Below are 16,676 nucleotides of genomic sequence, written 5' to 3'. Positions count from 1 at the left end.
CAGAGCTTAAATAAACGTTGACTGATTGATTGAATGATTGATAGCTTGACTTTGGTCTGGCTAACTGAAAAGTCCTGCATTGTGAAGTATTAGAGAAATTAAAAGAGAAAGCTCTCGTTGTGAAGGCCAGGAAAAGCTAACGGCGGAGTGACCCAGCTGAACCTGTGTTCTAGTCAGGAATCGTTAGTATGTGGGCAGACGAGCATCAGTCATACGGTCTTTTATATGCTATTTATGACCTGATTAAGTACCTGTTTATTGGTGTCTGCTTGTTATTGTCTGTATCAGCTTTCAGTCCTTTCTCTGGTAACCTAAACACACTGTGAGAGGACAGACCTGCTGTAGGTCATTATCTGACCACTACATTGTAAAAAAAAAAAAAATCACTGTCACTGTGCCCGAAGACGTTTTGACAGTCTTAGACAAGACGTCTTGATATATTTTCTTAAGTCAAGGTCAAATCTTAACATGAAGACTTGAAAGACAAGAAAGTAATTAGTGTGTTTTATAGATGAGGAATGACTAAGACATCAGTTTTCTTAAGACTTAGGCTACGTTCACACAGCAGGTAAAAGTGGCCCAAATCTGATTTTCCCAACAAATCCGAGTCTGAACAGATCAGCTCCTAAACTGACCCACATGCTCAAAAGAAAAACGTGTCACGCTGCTTCACGCAGCTAATCACCAGCATCACAGGAGCCATCATGAAGCTTCACTGACTGACAGCTGGGCTCATCACCCAGAATGTGTTCGAGTAAAAAGGGCGCGGTCACTTCTTTGGTTCGCGTCCTCGGATTTCAGACTTTTAACTGTTCTTTGACGCTGCAGCCTCGTTCTCCTGCGGCCGCGTTCAGACATTTATTTAGAAATCTCTTCAAACACGGGGGGTTTCGGATGAGTCTCTAATAATTTTTGTTCAGCTGCCTCTTGAATTGACTGCACCGATAGTTCATCCAGTGACTTTCTTCCTCAAAATAATATGGAAATGCAGTATCTAAAAAAGTGTTTATGTGTGTACTCCACACTGAAGCCTAAAAAGCATCGACTCATTTTATTTATTCCCCTTTCTTTCTTTTGGTCTCCTTTGTTGTATTTTTATGCACCAAATGTTTTCAGTGGTGACAGGTCTGGACTGCTGGCAGGTCAGTTTAGCGCCCGGACTCTTGTAATACATGCAGAATGTGGTTTGACACTGTCTTGCTGGAATAATCAAGGCCTTCCCTGAAATAGACGTCGTCTGGATGGCAGCATATGTTGCCAAAACATGTATATATTATTCAGCATTAATTTCAGAGATGTGCACATCACCCATGTCATGTGCACTAATGCCCCCTATACCATCATGAATACTGGCTTTTGAACTGTACACTGAAAACAAGCTGAGTGGTCTTTAGCCCGGAGGACACAGTGTCCATGATTTCCAAAAAGAGTTTCAAATGTTGATTCGTCGGACCACAGGACACTTTTCCACTTCCCCTTAGTCCATTTTAAATGAGCTCAGGCCCAGAGAAGGTGGCAGCGTTTCTGGATCCTGTTTATATTTGGTTTCTTCTTTCTGTTTCAGAGTTTTAACTTGCATTTGTGGATGCAGTGATGAACTGTTTCCACAGTCAGTGGTTTTCAGAAGTGTTTCTGAGGCCATGCAGTGATTTCCACTACAGAATCATATCTGTTTTTAATGCAGTGCTGCCTGAGGGCCCAAAGATCACGGCCAGCAAATACTGGTCTTTGGCCTTGTCCCTTACATACAGAGATTTCTCCAGATTCTCTGAATCTTTTAATGATATTATGTACCGTAGATGATGAAAAGCAGAAGTTCTTTGCGTTTTTCTTGAATTGTTGCACTATTTGATGGTGCAGTCTTTCACAGATTGGTGAACCCCTCCTCATCTTTTCTTCTGAAAGCCTCTCTGGAATGCTTTCATTTTACTGGCCTGATGCCAATTAACCACCAGGTGTTTTTTTTCTTTGAGAATTACTTAATTTTACCAGCCTTTTGTTGACCCCGTCCCAACTTTTTTGGAATGTGTTGTTGGCATCAAATTCTAAATGGGCAAATATTTTTCAAAAAACAATAAAATTTCTCAGTTTCAACAGTTGATATGTTGTTTTTGGACTATTTTCAATTAAATACAGGGTTTAAATGATTTGCACATCTTAGCATTTTGTTTTTATTTATATTTTGCACAACTTTTTGGAAATGGTGTTGTAGATTTCAAATCTATACCAAAAGATATAGGTAGCTTTGTAAACAGTGGTGATATGAGCGATTGATGGTTTTGTACTTTCCTGAATACTTTTTGATGATGATACTTTTATTTCTACTCAAGCAAATTAGAAAGTAATCTAGTTATTCCTCAGCTCCATTTCAGTCAGTAACATTCAGGTCCTAATTCTGTTTTCTGGGTTTAATGTGGATCTGCTGTGTTGGTTCAGCTGCTGTTCTGCTTTATTGTTGGTCTCTCTTCTCACTCTGGAGCTTCAGCATTTTATTTTAGACCAGAAGAAGAACAGAGACGTGCAATCCTCAGTTCCTGTCACTCATCAGCTTCTTGTCTGAAGCAGTAGCATTTAAAGTGGAATGAAAAATTCAAAGAGCAACTGATGTCAGCCTTGTAGTTCTTCTGCTGATAGATGCTGGATGTACTAAGAGGTTCCACTGCAGTTCTGGACAAAGTCAAGAATGGACGATCCCCCAGTTCTGTTACAACCCAGTCTAGGGTCAGGCCGTAACAGACAATGAGAGTGGGCTCTCTCCCCAGACCTGCTGCCAGACCAGACACTGGACACCATTTAAACTAGAAAATGACAGGTTTATTTTCTTCAAAGCTTCAAAAGTTGAGGTGACAGCTTCAGGGACAAGCATTCGACAAAATAACAAACAAAAACTATCTAAACCTAAAAACAGAAGAAACAAAAAGATACATGTCACCCCAACTCCCTACCTCAACCAGGAGAAATGTTCACAGAACCTCTTACACTCCCAGGCGCCCCCGAGTGGCCAATCATGTACCTGCACATAATACAACAATGGAAAAATGCACAAAATGGCCACAAACAGATACAAAGAACAGTTACTCAGTACTTAAGTAGTTTTTAAGCTGATTTTGTACTTGTTTTTTTGGAAAGGTGCTTTTACTTTTACTCTGGTCAGTATTTCACTGCATTAACAGATCTTTCCTGAAGGACGAGGTTAGACGACTCTACCTGGCTCTTCTGCCGCCAAGCTGGACCCATCTACTGAGTTCAGTCTGACTTCTTTCTCTCTCTGTCAGAATCAGAACCTTTATTTTCCAGGTGTGCATGGAATTTTTCTTGGTGCAGGTGTCAATAAAATAAATATAGAAGATATCTAGAATATATCAAAGATATATAGAATATATCGGTCTGTTCATCATAAAATTTTGGAACAACATAAAGGGCAACCGCCTTTTTCAAACTAGGACAAAAATGGAGATACAAGGTGTTGCCCCAACAGCAGCATATATATATATATATATATATATATATATATATATATATATATATAGAAATCAGACAAATCAAACAAAGTGAAAGGATGTTGAGAAGGAGACAGTAAAGATACTATAAAGTACTGTGGTATTGAGACACATATACAGCATGTACAACTAAGAGAATTAAGCAGCAAATATCAATATAAATGTAAACATATCTATAAAATATATATATATTGCACACAACAAGCTTCAGTGCGTGTATGTACTGATTACAGGAGAGTGTGAGAGGCTGCGAAGTGGTTAAGTACATTATAGTGTGTGTAATAAAGCGCATGTGCAGCAGTTTAAAGCAGAGCGACGTGAGAAGGCTCCTTGTCTGTCTGAGCAGGAGCTCCACCTAGTGGTGACTGAACATCACCACACATAGTTCCAGACACTACAGATACAGACACAACATTTCAGTTTAAGGTTCATGTTCTTTTTCTGTGCTCTTTCTTTATTACTCTGTTCATGTTGACTAACTAAAACCATCAGACCAGTTTAGTCATTTATTACTTTTCACAAAGATTGTGTTGACATTCTTAATTCATACAGATATTAGGAAATTCAGATGCATCATTGTAGAGTATGATGATGATTGATTGATTCCTGCTGCTGTTCTTTTTAAGTGTAGAATCAAAACCTTTGATATGTGGATGGTACAACACTCAGGAAGACCTGAAGGCCCTTATACTAATAAAGTTAAAGAACAGAGTGAAAAGATGGGATTTCGGCTCCGTACGGAGAAAACAGAGGTTTTGGCGACAGAACCTCTAACTTTACCACTGATGGTGAAGATGCAGAAGTGGTGGGCAGCTTTGCCTACTTAGATTGATTTTTACAACAAACAATCCAGGGGTCAAGAAACAAGACACAGATCAGCTGTCGGCAGAACAAGGATGAAGGAGCTTGAAAAGGTCTTTAAATGTAATGATGAGTCTCTACTAAGATCAGGACTGTCCTGGTCTTCTCTGTGTAGCAGAACAGAAAGAAAACTGATATCTTTGAACAAACTAAAAGGATCTTCGACCAAATCAGGCCTCACTTCTCACTCAAAGCTCAGGTGACCAAGCTGAAGCTCTGATTATGGACGCATTATGAAAAGAACTGATCCACTGGAAGGGACGTTTATGCTTGGAACAGCTGAAGGTGAGGCTGTTTGGATTATCAGCTGGATTGTCCTTCTCTGGGAAAGTAGGCAGTCCCGTCTACATTAAGTTTCAAAACCTACTTAACTGAGCAGTGAAGTTATATTTGTGCCTAGTCTTCCTCAACTACTTTGCCTACTCTGTGTGTTTTTTCTCTCAGGCACTCTGTTTTAGCTGATTATGACTACAGGATATCATTTAAGCCCAGAGATTTTACAGAAAAGGCAAAAAAATATTCTCAAATACATATTCAAATCAAATCAAGTCGCGTTTATTGTCACAACACATTTACACAGGTGTGAAAGTCTTTAAATTAGTCTGAGGTAGATGAATGAGAAACAGGGTATACAGGGGGTAATTTAGCTATTATTATCAAGTTTGCTAAATTAAAAAAACATGAAATAGATTAGACCAAACTGGTCTTCAGGGCCCACAGACAATCCACGTTCTTCCTTCTGCCCTACACTCTTACAAAAGGTGCTCCTTCAAGGGTTCTTTAGTAAGGACAGAGGTTCTGTATAGAAACATGAATACGCAGAGAACCCCATTCTACAGAGATGAGAATTGTCCAGGCTGCAGTCTCCTCTGTGGTTATTTATGAGTGTGAAAGCTGTGTAGCTGACAGTGAAAATCAGGACAGGTATAATATTGATGCCTGTGAACTTTGGTGTTGGTGAAGACTTTTGAGAGTAAACAGGAAAAAAGTTGCTTAATTGCTGCTTTGACCCCTTAAAATCCCAGGCGTATTACATACTAAAGCTCATTATTCAGTAACTGTTCGGACTTCAGTGTAAACTGGCTGAGCTATTCTTAGATTATAGAAGTGTGTAATAAAACTGTGCTCTGAGTAGTTTTCAAACTTGGAAGAATTCTGTGTGGAAGAGCTCTTTTTATTGGTTTAACCCTCTGGGGTCCTCAAACTTGCCCTTGTGTCAAATTCTCTGTTTCTGTATCTGTTTGTGTATCTTTGTGATGATCCAGCTCAGAAATCCAGTTCAAACAGTTCCTGAATCTGTAGAGTCGCCCTTTCCATTCCATCTTTCCGACTCACATCCGGAGTTATGAGCCTATGAAGAGGGGCTGAGATACACGTCATCTGCCTCTCACCGTGTGGAACTGGTGGATTCGCGTGTCCGTCTACATTCTGTGTGAAACTGACCGATGGACATGCAGGAAATCACTAAGGACTGACCATCACGCCGGAAACCCTTCATTCTTCATTCAGTCCACATCGGAGACTCATGTGAAACGGCGTGCAGAGAGTTTACAGCTGCTGAAGCTGCTGCAGCGGTTTTGGAAAGTAGTGCTGAAGATAACGGAGCATTTAGATATGAAACATATGAGGATCATGATATATGAGGAGCCTTTAAAGGAGAGTTTAAGAAGAGATGAACACATCGAGAGAGAATGACTTCAAAACACAGAGGGATAAAACAGTAGGAAAAAAGAAAAAGGTTCATTCTTTACTGTAATAATGACAGGTAATCATTTATATGTAACATTTTTATTAATGTACTTTTTAATAACAAATAGCAAAGATATCGACATTAAAACTTTATTGGATTTTCCATTCCATTCTATGGTAGCCCTTAACACAACATCAGTAGTGCTAAGTGCTAATATTAGCCATGTAGGCCCTTAAAAACACCACATTCAGTGACTATTTCTGAAAAAGCCTGGCCAACATGCTCAGAGCGCTACACATTTTTTTTTACCTAGTTACCTAGAACTAATAAATCACAACATAATTAATTAATAATTATCAAAAGAAAAATACTGTTAATAAAGCATCACATTGATGCAATCATTAATAAAGTAATACACCCATTTATTTTGCATTACTGAAGTTAATAACCATGCATGCAATAATGTTATTAAACCCAATAAGGTGGTATAAATAAAGTCAATAAACTTGTTATCCTTACAGTGCATCACGTTAACCACTACATAATGAGTTTTTATCCTCTTTCAGTTTCACTAAAAACTGCATGACAGATATAGCGGTCCAGATGATGTCCAGCATGGACAGGAGGTCAATCTGAGTGTCCTCAGAAATCTCAGCTGTAACATTAGACCACCAATAGCAGGACACTCCCACTAACATGTGTAAGAACTCTGCAGCTGTTCGAGCTGGGAAGATCTGCAGTATGGCCTCAGTGAACAGCTGTACAGTGATTAAGGGTGCTAGATTTCTGAAGGACAGAGAGATAGAGCTCCACACCCTGACCCACACTGGAGAACCCACAGAATGAGTTTTTTCATATTACAGAAGCAGCAGACTTGCCTGGACTGTAAAGGTCAATCTGTTAATCCGTACAATCCTGGGATACTTTAATTTGTTATCATAGTTATCATAGTTATGAGTTCCTACAGAGCTGCAATATAGTTCCTAAAGAGCTGCCATCGCATCCTTATAAAGCTGCCATAGAGTTCCTATAGAGATGCCATAGAGTTCCCATAGAGCTGCCATAGAGTTCCTATAGAGCTGCCATAATGTCCCTATAGAGTTGCCACAGAGTTCCTATAGAGCTGCCATAGTGTCCCTATAGAGCTGCCATAGAGTTCCTATAGAGCTGCCATAATGTCCCTATAGAGCTGACATAGAGTTCCTATAGAGCTGCCATCGTGTCCCTAGAGAGCTGCCAGAGTCCCTATAGAGCTGCCACAGAGTTGCTATAGAATTACAATAGCATTCCAATAGAACTGATACAAAGTCGTAATGTTAACTTATGTAATTGTAAAGACACAAACAAACTACACTTGAATATGTTTTAAATATAAACACTTCGGTAAACTGATACCCAGATTAGACCGATAGTTAGTGAATAATATTGCAACTAAAATGAAATATAGCATTAGTTCAAATGAACTGCTTTAAAAATAATATACTACATATATAAAATAACAATAATATGCTTTGTGACTAAAAAAAATACATGTAATTTTATGGACATACTTTTGTTTAAGCATGCTTCAATATGTTAAGAAATGCATTTGTATTTCCTGACAGCAAAATAATGTATAATTAAAAATGTGTTACTTTAAAACATGCTCTTCACAAACGGCAGAGAAATATATTTTAGGTGTATTTCCATACAATTTCAATGAAATCTAATATTGTTTTAGTATTCTCTTCAGTATCAGTATTCTCTGATATTGATGTTCTTAAGTCTCCTTCTTTTTCACAAGGTGGAGCTACAAAACAAAGGGGTTTCTGATAAAGTGGCCGAGTAGAGCGAACATCAATACTCCACCACTGAAACACACGGTGTCCAAAATAAAAGTCCAGTCCGTAAAAGCTGCCGTTGTGCTGGACTGGTGTATAATTTGTATGAAATTAAAGTTCACGTTGCTGTTCTCACTGTAGCCTCGGCCTTATTAACAGAAAAACAAAGAGACCAAAAGAGATGTATGCATGCGTGAGAGAGAGAGAGGGAGAGAGGGAGAGAGAGAGAGAGAGAGAGAGAGAGAGAGAGAGAGCAGGGAGGGAAAGAAGAGAGGAGCACAGAGAGGCCAGTGTTTTAGGGAAGAAAGAGATTCAGTCTCTACAGAGAGTGTAGGTGCAGAGAGAGAGAAGAAAGAGACGGAGAGAGATAGTTACACTGAGAGAGAGAAGGGCAGAAAGCAGAGAGTGATCGAGAAAGAGAAGACAGGAGGAAATAGATAGATATAGATAGATAAAGGGAGAGAGAGGAAAAAGAAAGTTAAATTGAGAGAGAGAAGGGCAGAAAGTGGACAGTGATCAAGAAAGACGGGACAGGTAAGTAGGTAGATAGATAGATAGATAGATAGATAGATAGATAGACAGACAGAGAAGGGTAGAAGACGGGAAGAGCGAGAGATTGAGAGCGATTTTCTGAAAGGATGGAGCTGGACAGTGCTTTTGGCCGACGGCGTCAGACGGGGTAAAACTACTCTATATTATTTATTTGCTGCTGTTTGTTCATTATTCCAAACTGATAGATTAATCCAGTGATGGTTATTTATGGGTTCTTAGCTTGGATGTACGGTTCTAGATTGAAACCATTAGTTGATGTAGAACTTTTACATTACATCAACTAATGGTTTAAACCTACAGAACTAATGGTTCTTTAAAAAGGTTCTGCACAGTTGAACATCTTATTTACACAACTGGTTCTTCAAAGAGGTCGAACCACAGACATGACAGAAAATAGACAAACAGGCTGGTTCCACATTGGTGAAGGAGCAAGACAAGGCTGTCCACTGTCACCACACCTGTTCACCCTGTATGCAGAACATAGAATGAAAGAAGAACTGGAAGGAAATGACTGAGGGTTCGAGATCGGTGGAAGAAACATGACCTTCTACGTGTGGGTGATACAACACTCATAGCAGAAAATCAAGAAGAGCTGAAGGCCCTTATGAGAGTGTAAAGATGGGACTTTGTCTCAATATAAAGGTTATGACCAGTGTGTGAAATCCCCCCCGGTATCCTGGGGTCCCATGTTGTCTGGCTAGTAACTCACTAACCAGATTTACAGATCTGCTGCAGCTCATTGTAAAGTGTTTCAGAGGAATCCGGGCAGAGTTACAGTTTCTAGACTATGAAGGATCAACTGGGTGAGCCAGTCTGCTACAGCGCCACCCTGAGGCAGAGCAGTGCTGCAGCTCTAGTTAGTTAAGAACACCAGAGACAGAAGCTGATTGTGGGTGAAGCAGATCTGTATTTGAATGTCTGTTTCCCCCTAACAGACAGAACACTGTCATAATAAGTTTATTTTCAGAGACCCCCCCAGAATTTTGATTTTGAGAAAATCAGCGTCCAAGAGGTAATTTGGGACCACGTTGCATTTCACACCTCAGTTACGAGAACAGGAAAGACTGCTAACTTCACTATTGATGGAGAAGATGTGGAAGTGGTGGATTTTTTCTTTTATCTACTCAGATCAGTTCTTAACAACAAAGGATCAAACAGTCAAGAAGCAGATTGGTGCTCAGCAGAACAAGGATGAAGCTTCAAAAGTAATGATGTGTCTCTACAAACAAAGCTCATGATTGTCCAGGCTGTGGTCTCCTCTGTGGTCTCCCGTGGATGTCAAAGCCAGACAAGAAAAAAGCAAGACAGGAAAAAAATGATGCCTTTGAACTTTGTTGATGAAGAATTTTGAGAGAACCTTGGTCAGCAAGGAAAACAAATAAGGCTCTATTTTGCAAATCAAGCTTCAATTCTCACTTGAAGCCCAGATCACAAAACTGAAGCTCTGATTTTGGACACATTATGGGAAGAACCGATTGATTGGAAGACATTTATGCTTGGAACAGCTGAAGGTAAGGCTGGTTTGCTTGTCAGTCAGATTGTCCTTTTCTGTTAAAGTAGGCGGTCTTGCCTATATTAAGTTTCAAAACCTACTTAACTGACCAGTGAGATTAAATTTATGTGTAGTAGTTTTTCTACTATGTGTTCTTTCACTCAGACACTCTGATGATGACACGATGATATCATAAAGCTCAGAGATTTTAGGGAAAATCGGTCAGTCTGAAATATATCAAGTTAGCTAAATTTAAAAAAATAAACAAATAAATTAAACCAGTGGTTCCCAAACCGGTCCTCAGGGCCCCCAGATGATCCACATTTTTCCTTCCTCCCTATGTGTTGCAAATTGAGTTGGAGCAAAAATGTGCACTAAGCTGGGAACCACTGAATTAGACTACTGTTTACAATAATTTACACCTCTAATGCACAACGTTGCCTCAGGGCAACAAACCCCATTTTTAGTAATGATGAAAGAGTTAATAGTGAGGGGCCTTCTAATGGTCACTCATTGAAACAATCAAAACAACAGGTTATATTGTGCAACTATGGTTTCTTTGAAAATGGCATGAAATTGAATTATTCTGTGTTTTTTTTTTTAGTATTTATAATGTTTAAAGATCAACAAACTGACTTGTTACTCAGTTTCGTTCCAAACACTTGGTTTCCTGCATAATGCATTGTGTTATTCCTTTCTGTTGTTGCACAGTGTTCCCTAAAGGCAATGTACACCAACAGGAGCCATGCATGTATTACTAAAAAAATTATATTTTTAATTTTACTCATCAGGCCCACTTAATACAAGAAAACTGAATCAAACATTTTTAAATAACTGCTCTCCTAATTCATGTAATAGAGGTTTAAATGGTGAAGAAGAGATGAAATCTTTTTATTTTTTTTATTTTTATTTTATTTTTTTTTTTTTTTATACAGGGATTTTGGACTTCACCTCACACCTTTAAAAAAAAGAAAAAATTCTGTTCATATATAAAGAAAGTGTTTCAAATTGATATGTGAGGGTAAAGCTAATGCAATATGATGAATGAAATGCATGCGTGAGAGGTGATGTTCATATTTCCTAATTATTTTCCCATAGGTAGTTTTCACCACATACTTACCATCATGGAACTGATCTTTTTTGACTACATTCTTAAAAATATGACCTTCAAGGGTTCTTTAATATAGACAATGCATCTTTGTAGAGCCATGAGATTTCAAAGAACACTTTGCATGATTAAATGGTTCTCTGCATGGTGAAACGGATCTTCAGATTGATGGAGAATGTGTTGTAAATGGTTCTATATAGAATCAAAAATGATTCTGCTGTTGTTACGATGTCAAGCTTGTATACAATAGCAGAACCTTTTTGGTGCTATATAGAACCCTTTACAACACATTCTACATCAATGTGAAGAACCATTTCACCATGCAAAGAACAATTTAATCATGCAAAGCGTTGTTGGAGTGTTGACGGTTCTATATAGAACCACTGTCCTTACTAAAGAACCCTCAAAGAACCATCTTTTTCAAGAATGTACATTATAATACCATGAAAATACTTAACTGTAACATCGCTAACAGCAAAACTCAGCGAAGAGCGAGCGTCCTCGTATCTGTTACTCTATCTGGGTGCAGTGTGGGGCACTGAGCCTCAGCAGCGACTGTAGAAATATGATAAACATGGCCATATTAATGAAGTTATGAGAGCTGAGTTCAAAAGGACAGTGAGCTGCAGCTCTGAAGTGATGTCATACAGGAGAGAGAGAGAGTTTAGAGACATTTACAGACATTTACACCACCCACCCACCCACTCTCTCTCTCTCCCACAGCATACCAACACTCACACTATCAATGCAGTATTGTTCTCTGTCTCTCCCTCTCTCTGTCTCTGTCTGTCTCTCACTCTCTCTCTCTCTCTCTCTGTCTGTCTCTGATGACAATGTAAGGGTACAGTGACAGTAGCTGTGTTTCTGTGATGACATCACAGATATGATTATGAATAGGAGCCCATGTGCTCTAACAGTGTCGAAATATCGTACTATAGACATTGGAAGTATATTAAATAACAAAAACAGAAGTGTCTGAATAATTTCCCTCTCACTCTACACATACGGAACATAGTGTTATTACCGATGTTGAACTGTGACTAGTAGAGCGAGGCCTTCAGTTCAGGCCATAAATATCAAACTCCACCTTTACAATAATGGTAACTAATGGTTTCTAATCGGGTCTTAGCACCTTGCTAACGCTGGTAAACATTTTTTGGCCATTATAGACAAAAACATGGACATTCTTTTGTTTCTTATGTTTTATCTGAAGCTTGTAACAGACATTAACATATATTTGACCATGTATTTAGCAGTTTTACAGTGTGTGCATATATACATAATACTCAATTAGAAAACAGAAATTTGAGAATTGATGCCTGAAACATGTTCCTAAAAAAATGGAACAGGACCAGTTTAAGGCTCAAAACACTGTGAAATGTTAAAAACGTCTTAGACAGGTAATGCACTCATGCTTGGATGTAAAAGGCTGTCCAGCAAAGGCTGAGCGCTTTAAGAGTGAGGATGGGTCAAGGCCACTTTACCAAAAATGCAGCAAAATATCCAACAGAACAATGTTCCTCTGCAAGGGACTGCAAGGATTTTGGGTATTTCATCCTCTGCAGCACATAATATCATCAACAGACTCAGAGAATCCAGAGAAAAGACCAAAAACCACAATTAACTTCACATAACCTTTGACTGCACTGCATTAAAAACCAGCATGCTTCTGTGATAGAGAGCACCAGGAGTACTTTGACAAATACTTTGGGCTTGGGAGTACTTTGAACAAACCATTATCAATAATCAATAATCATTATCAATAAATATCATTACTGCATCCACAAATGCAGATTAAGACTGTTCTATGTACAGTGGAAGTCACATATCAACAACGACTAGAAACTCCGCCGACTTCTCTGGGCTTGAGTTCATCTGAAATGATACTGTTCATCTGAAATGACGTGTATGGAAATAATGGCCAGACAAAAGAAGAAAAGGACTCTCCAGATTGTTACCAGCATAAAGTTCTAAATCCAGCGCCTGTCATGGTGTTGGTGGGGGTTACTGGGTAACCTGCACATCTGTGACAGCACCACTAAAAGAAGGATGTCCATGCTCATTTCAATGTGAAACATATACATTCCTCACGTGCTACAACAGCATGGCTGTGTGAACAGAGACTGCGGGTGCTGACCTGCCTGTCTCCTATTGAAATTTTGGTGCATTATGAAAAGCCAGGTATGATAATAAAAGCACTGTGCAGTTGCGCAGTTGAAGACGTGTATAACAGAAGAATGGCAAAAAATTCCTCTTTCTAAACCGGATCAGTTTTGTGTCATCAGTCCCCAAAAATGCATTAAGTGCTGTTAAAGCAAAGGTGATGTAACACAGTGTAAATATGCTCCTGTCCCAAATTTTTGTGAAACATGTTACAGGAATCATACTTTAAATGAGTGTATATATTATCATATGTTACATTTAAATAACACTTGTACTGTAGTACACTCTGATTTGATATTTTTGCTCATTGATAAATAACACATACCCACAGACAGACACCCACACACACACACACACACACACACACACACATATATATATATATATATATATATATACATATATATGTACTATTGCAGTAGTTTGTTCAGTGCAGACAATGTGTTAACTTGTTTTTAGAAAAGCAGCATGTAACATGGAATGCATATGGTACATTATTCTTATGTATAGGTAGTACTTAAATACATATATAATACACATGGAACATAAATGTGTATACACATATATAATCCACATAGGACATATGTTTCTGACGCCCATATCTTGGTAATGTATAAAAACAAGTGTTGGTGTGTGTAGATAGCTCATTGCTGACGCTCCCAAACATGCCTGCCATTCCTTGTCTCTTTGGACCCACTGACCCCACCCACATTCCCATGGTAACCCACCTGTCACCTGTCAGTCTGAGCTGAGGACTCAGAATAGATCAGAGAGTGAGAGAGTGAGAGAGCGTGTTTGGGCTGAGTGACCTCACTCCCCTCGTGCTGCTGCTGTAGTGTGGAATACAGTAACGTACAGTAACTCCTAAAACCCTGAGCGTTGTGAGAGGAAGCGTTTAAAGCCGAGCGCTGAGAGGAGCTTCATACAGCAGGTTAGCACATGCATGTCCTGTCAGAGTGAAGCGCAGACAGCGCAGATTACTAACAGAGCAGTGTTACAGACGCTACATTCACCTAGACTCCGCTCTCAGCATGGACACGACTCTACACTCACACTCTTTACTCCAACACGCTGTGCATGAAACTCTTCACTGTATGGATTTAAATTACACTTCAGCTTTTACTGTAGTGCAGTCGCTCCTTCGCTCTTGTTTCTAGATCTACATTAATTATAAACAAACCTGATTCCAAAAAATTGTGACAGTAGAAAAAGGGACAGAAAAACAGACAGCAATTATCTGCTTTGGCCTGTATTCAACTGAAAACAGTACAATTTATTAACATAACTTTTTAATTGTGTTTCTGTTTGTATATGTACGCTATCTGATCTAACTCCGATGCCTGCAACATGTTCCAAATTCAAAAAATTCAGGACAGGTGCATGTTTACCACTGCATTACCGCACCTGCACTGTCTTACTATGAAGCCATGCTGCTGTAACACGAGCAGGGACGTCCCTTAAAAGACCCTGTCTAAATGACAGGATCTCAGTATGTTTATCTTGGATTATAATTTAAGAGTTTATTCAGGATTATAATTTTATCATTTATTCAGAACTATAATTTAAGAGTTTACGCAGGATTATAATGTAGGAGTTTATTCAGGATTATAATTTTAGAGTTTATTCTGGATTATAATTTAAGAGTTCATTCAGGATTATAATGTAATAATTTTTAAGGATTATAATTTAGAGTTTATTCAGAATTATAATTTAACAGTTTAATGAGGATTATAATTGTATCATGTATTCTAGATTATAATTTATCATTTATTCAGGATTATATTTTGAGTTTATTTAGGAGTATAATTTTATAATTTATTTGGGATTATAATTCAAGAGTTTATTCTGGATTATAATTATCTAATTTATTTGGGATTATAATTTAAGAGTTTATGCAGGATTATTTTTTACAATTTTATTCAGGATTATAATGTTAGCATTTATTCAGGATTTCTGAAGTAGTCAAACACATTCAGTAGTGTTGAAGTCTGGACTCTGGGGTGGTCAGTCCACTGTTCAGCTTCTTTGTTTGATGTGTCTGTCTCCTTTTCTCAGTGAGGCTTCTTGACAACTACACATCCTTTCAGACCCACAGTCTCTTGTCACTCTTTGGTGAATTTTACAGTATTTTATTTTGATGTTGTTCTAGAGACGAGAGCAAAGCAGCTAATTCAGACTGCAGTTTAGGGTCGGTTTCTTGGCTGTGAATTAGGAGTAATATATCGAGTCTATATTGCAATGCAAATCATGATTAATCATTAAAAATCTAATTTACACTATGATCTTAGAAAATATTGCTCTTAATGTAGGGTTTGAACAATTGAGCTTACATCTAAACATGTTTTATCTGTTTATGCCCAGTCATGACATAATTGATCTGTTTCCAATACCCCATCTCTCTCTCTCTCTCTCTCTCTCTCTCTCTGTCTGTTTCTCTCTCCCTCTCTCTCTCTCTCTCTCTCTCTCTCTCCCTCTCTCTCTCTCTTTCTCTCTCTGTAGGATGGATGATCAGGACAGGGTGAGTCAGGCATCCAGCATTACCACAATATCCTCACTAGCATCCAGACACAGGGTGCGTTTTTCCCTCTATTTCACTCACTTCTGTATACATACATATATAGTGTACATAAAAACATACACACTGTACATACAAACATGTATACTGTGCATATAAGCATACTGTTATAAGCATACCAACATACTCTACATATATATGCAAACATACTTTACACAGCATACTGTACATACAAATATACATACTCTACAAACCAACATACTGTACATACATATATACATACATACTGTACATACAAACATTCATACTGTACATATATTTGATGATTTCACTGGGAAATCATTAATTAATAAATTAACATTTCTTGTGGAGTCCCACAGGGTTCAGTTTTAGGGCCTTTGCTTTTCTCTTTGTACATGTTACCTCTCTGTGATGTCATTCGGAAACACAGTATCAATTTTCATAGCTATGCTGACGACACACAATTATACATTTCCTTTTCTTCTGATGATCAAGACTCTGTAGACAGACTGACCAGCTGTGTGTCAATTTCTCACCAAATGTCCTTCAACTAAATAATAAAAAACTGAAATGCTGATTGTTGGTGCTAAAACTGAGAAGAAGCTGCTTTATGAGAATCTCGGCTCTTTAGCTTCATAATCCAAACCTGCAGTAGAAACCTGGGTGTGATCTTAGACTCTGAGCTCTGTTTGATCTGCATGTAAACAGTCACTAAAGCAGCTTTTATCATGTGAGAAAATCACTAAAGTTCAGCCTTTTCTCTCTCAGAGCGAAGCAGAGAAACTCGTTCATGCATTTGTTACAGCAGAGTTGATCACTGTAATGATCTTCTTACTGGACTTCCTAAGAAAACAAAACATCTTTTACAACTCGTACAAAACGCAGGAGCATCATAACAAAAACAACACAACAAAAAAAAGATCATATCACTCCTGTTTTGAAAGCTTCACTGGC

The 16,676-nt window shown here is 38.4% G+C and overlaps 1 protein-coding gene across 7 annotated transcripts in view; it reads left to right on the top strand.

Moving 5' to 3' along the window:
* Positions 1–8,148: 8,148 nt before the first annotated feature.
* The window catches only part of si:ch211-234p6.5, a 33,530-nt gene continuing 25,002 nt past the window's right edge, over positions 8,149–16,676 (top strand). For 3 of the 7 annotated variants that reach the window (XM_036580827.1, XM_036580784.1, XM_036580775.1), the window contains exons 1-2: positions 8,150–8,550; positions 15,686–15,758. In XM_036580827.1, coding sequence (XP_036436720.1) covers positions 8,510–8,550; positions 15,686–15,758 — 114 coding nt within the window. In that variant the 5' untranslated portion in view covers positions 8,150–8,509. Of the gene's footprint in view, positions 8,551–13,978; positions 14,118–15,685; positions 15,759–16,676 lie in introns of those variants that run through there. The other 4 variants (XM_036580809.1, XM_036580793.1, XM_036580818.1 and 1 more) reach the window with 4 other exon arrangements.

The sequence above is a fragment of the Colossoma macropomum genome, unplaced genomic scaffold (assembly GCF_904425465.1).
Source record: "Colossoma macropomum unplaced genomic scaffold, Colossoma_macropomum, whole genome shotgun sequence".
Taxonomy (NCBI): domain Eukaryota; kingdom Metazoa; phylum Chordata; class Actinopteri; order Characiformes; family Serrasalmidae; genus Colossoma; species Colossoma macropomum.
Note: the sequence above shows the minus strand (reverse complement) of the source record. Positions and strands in the feature narration are given on the sequence as shown.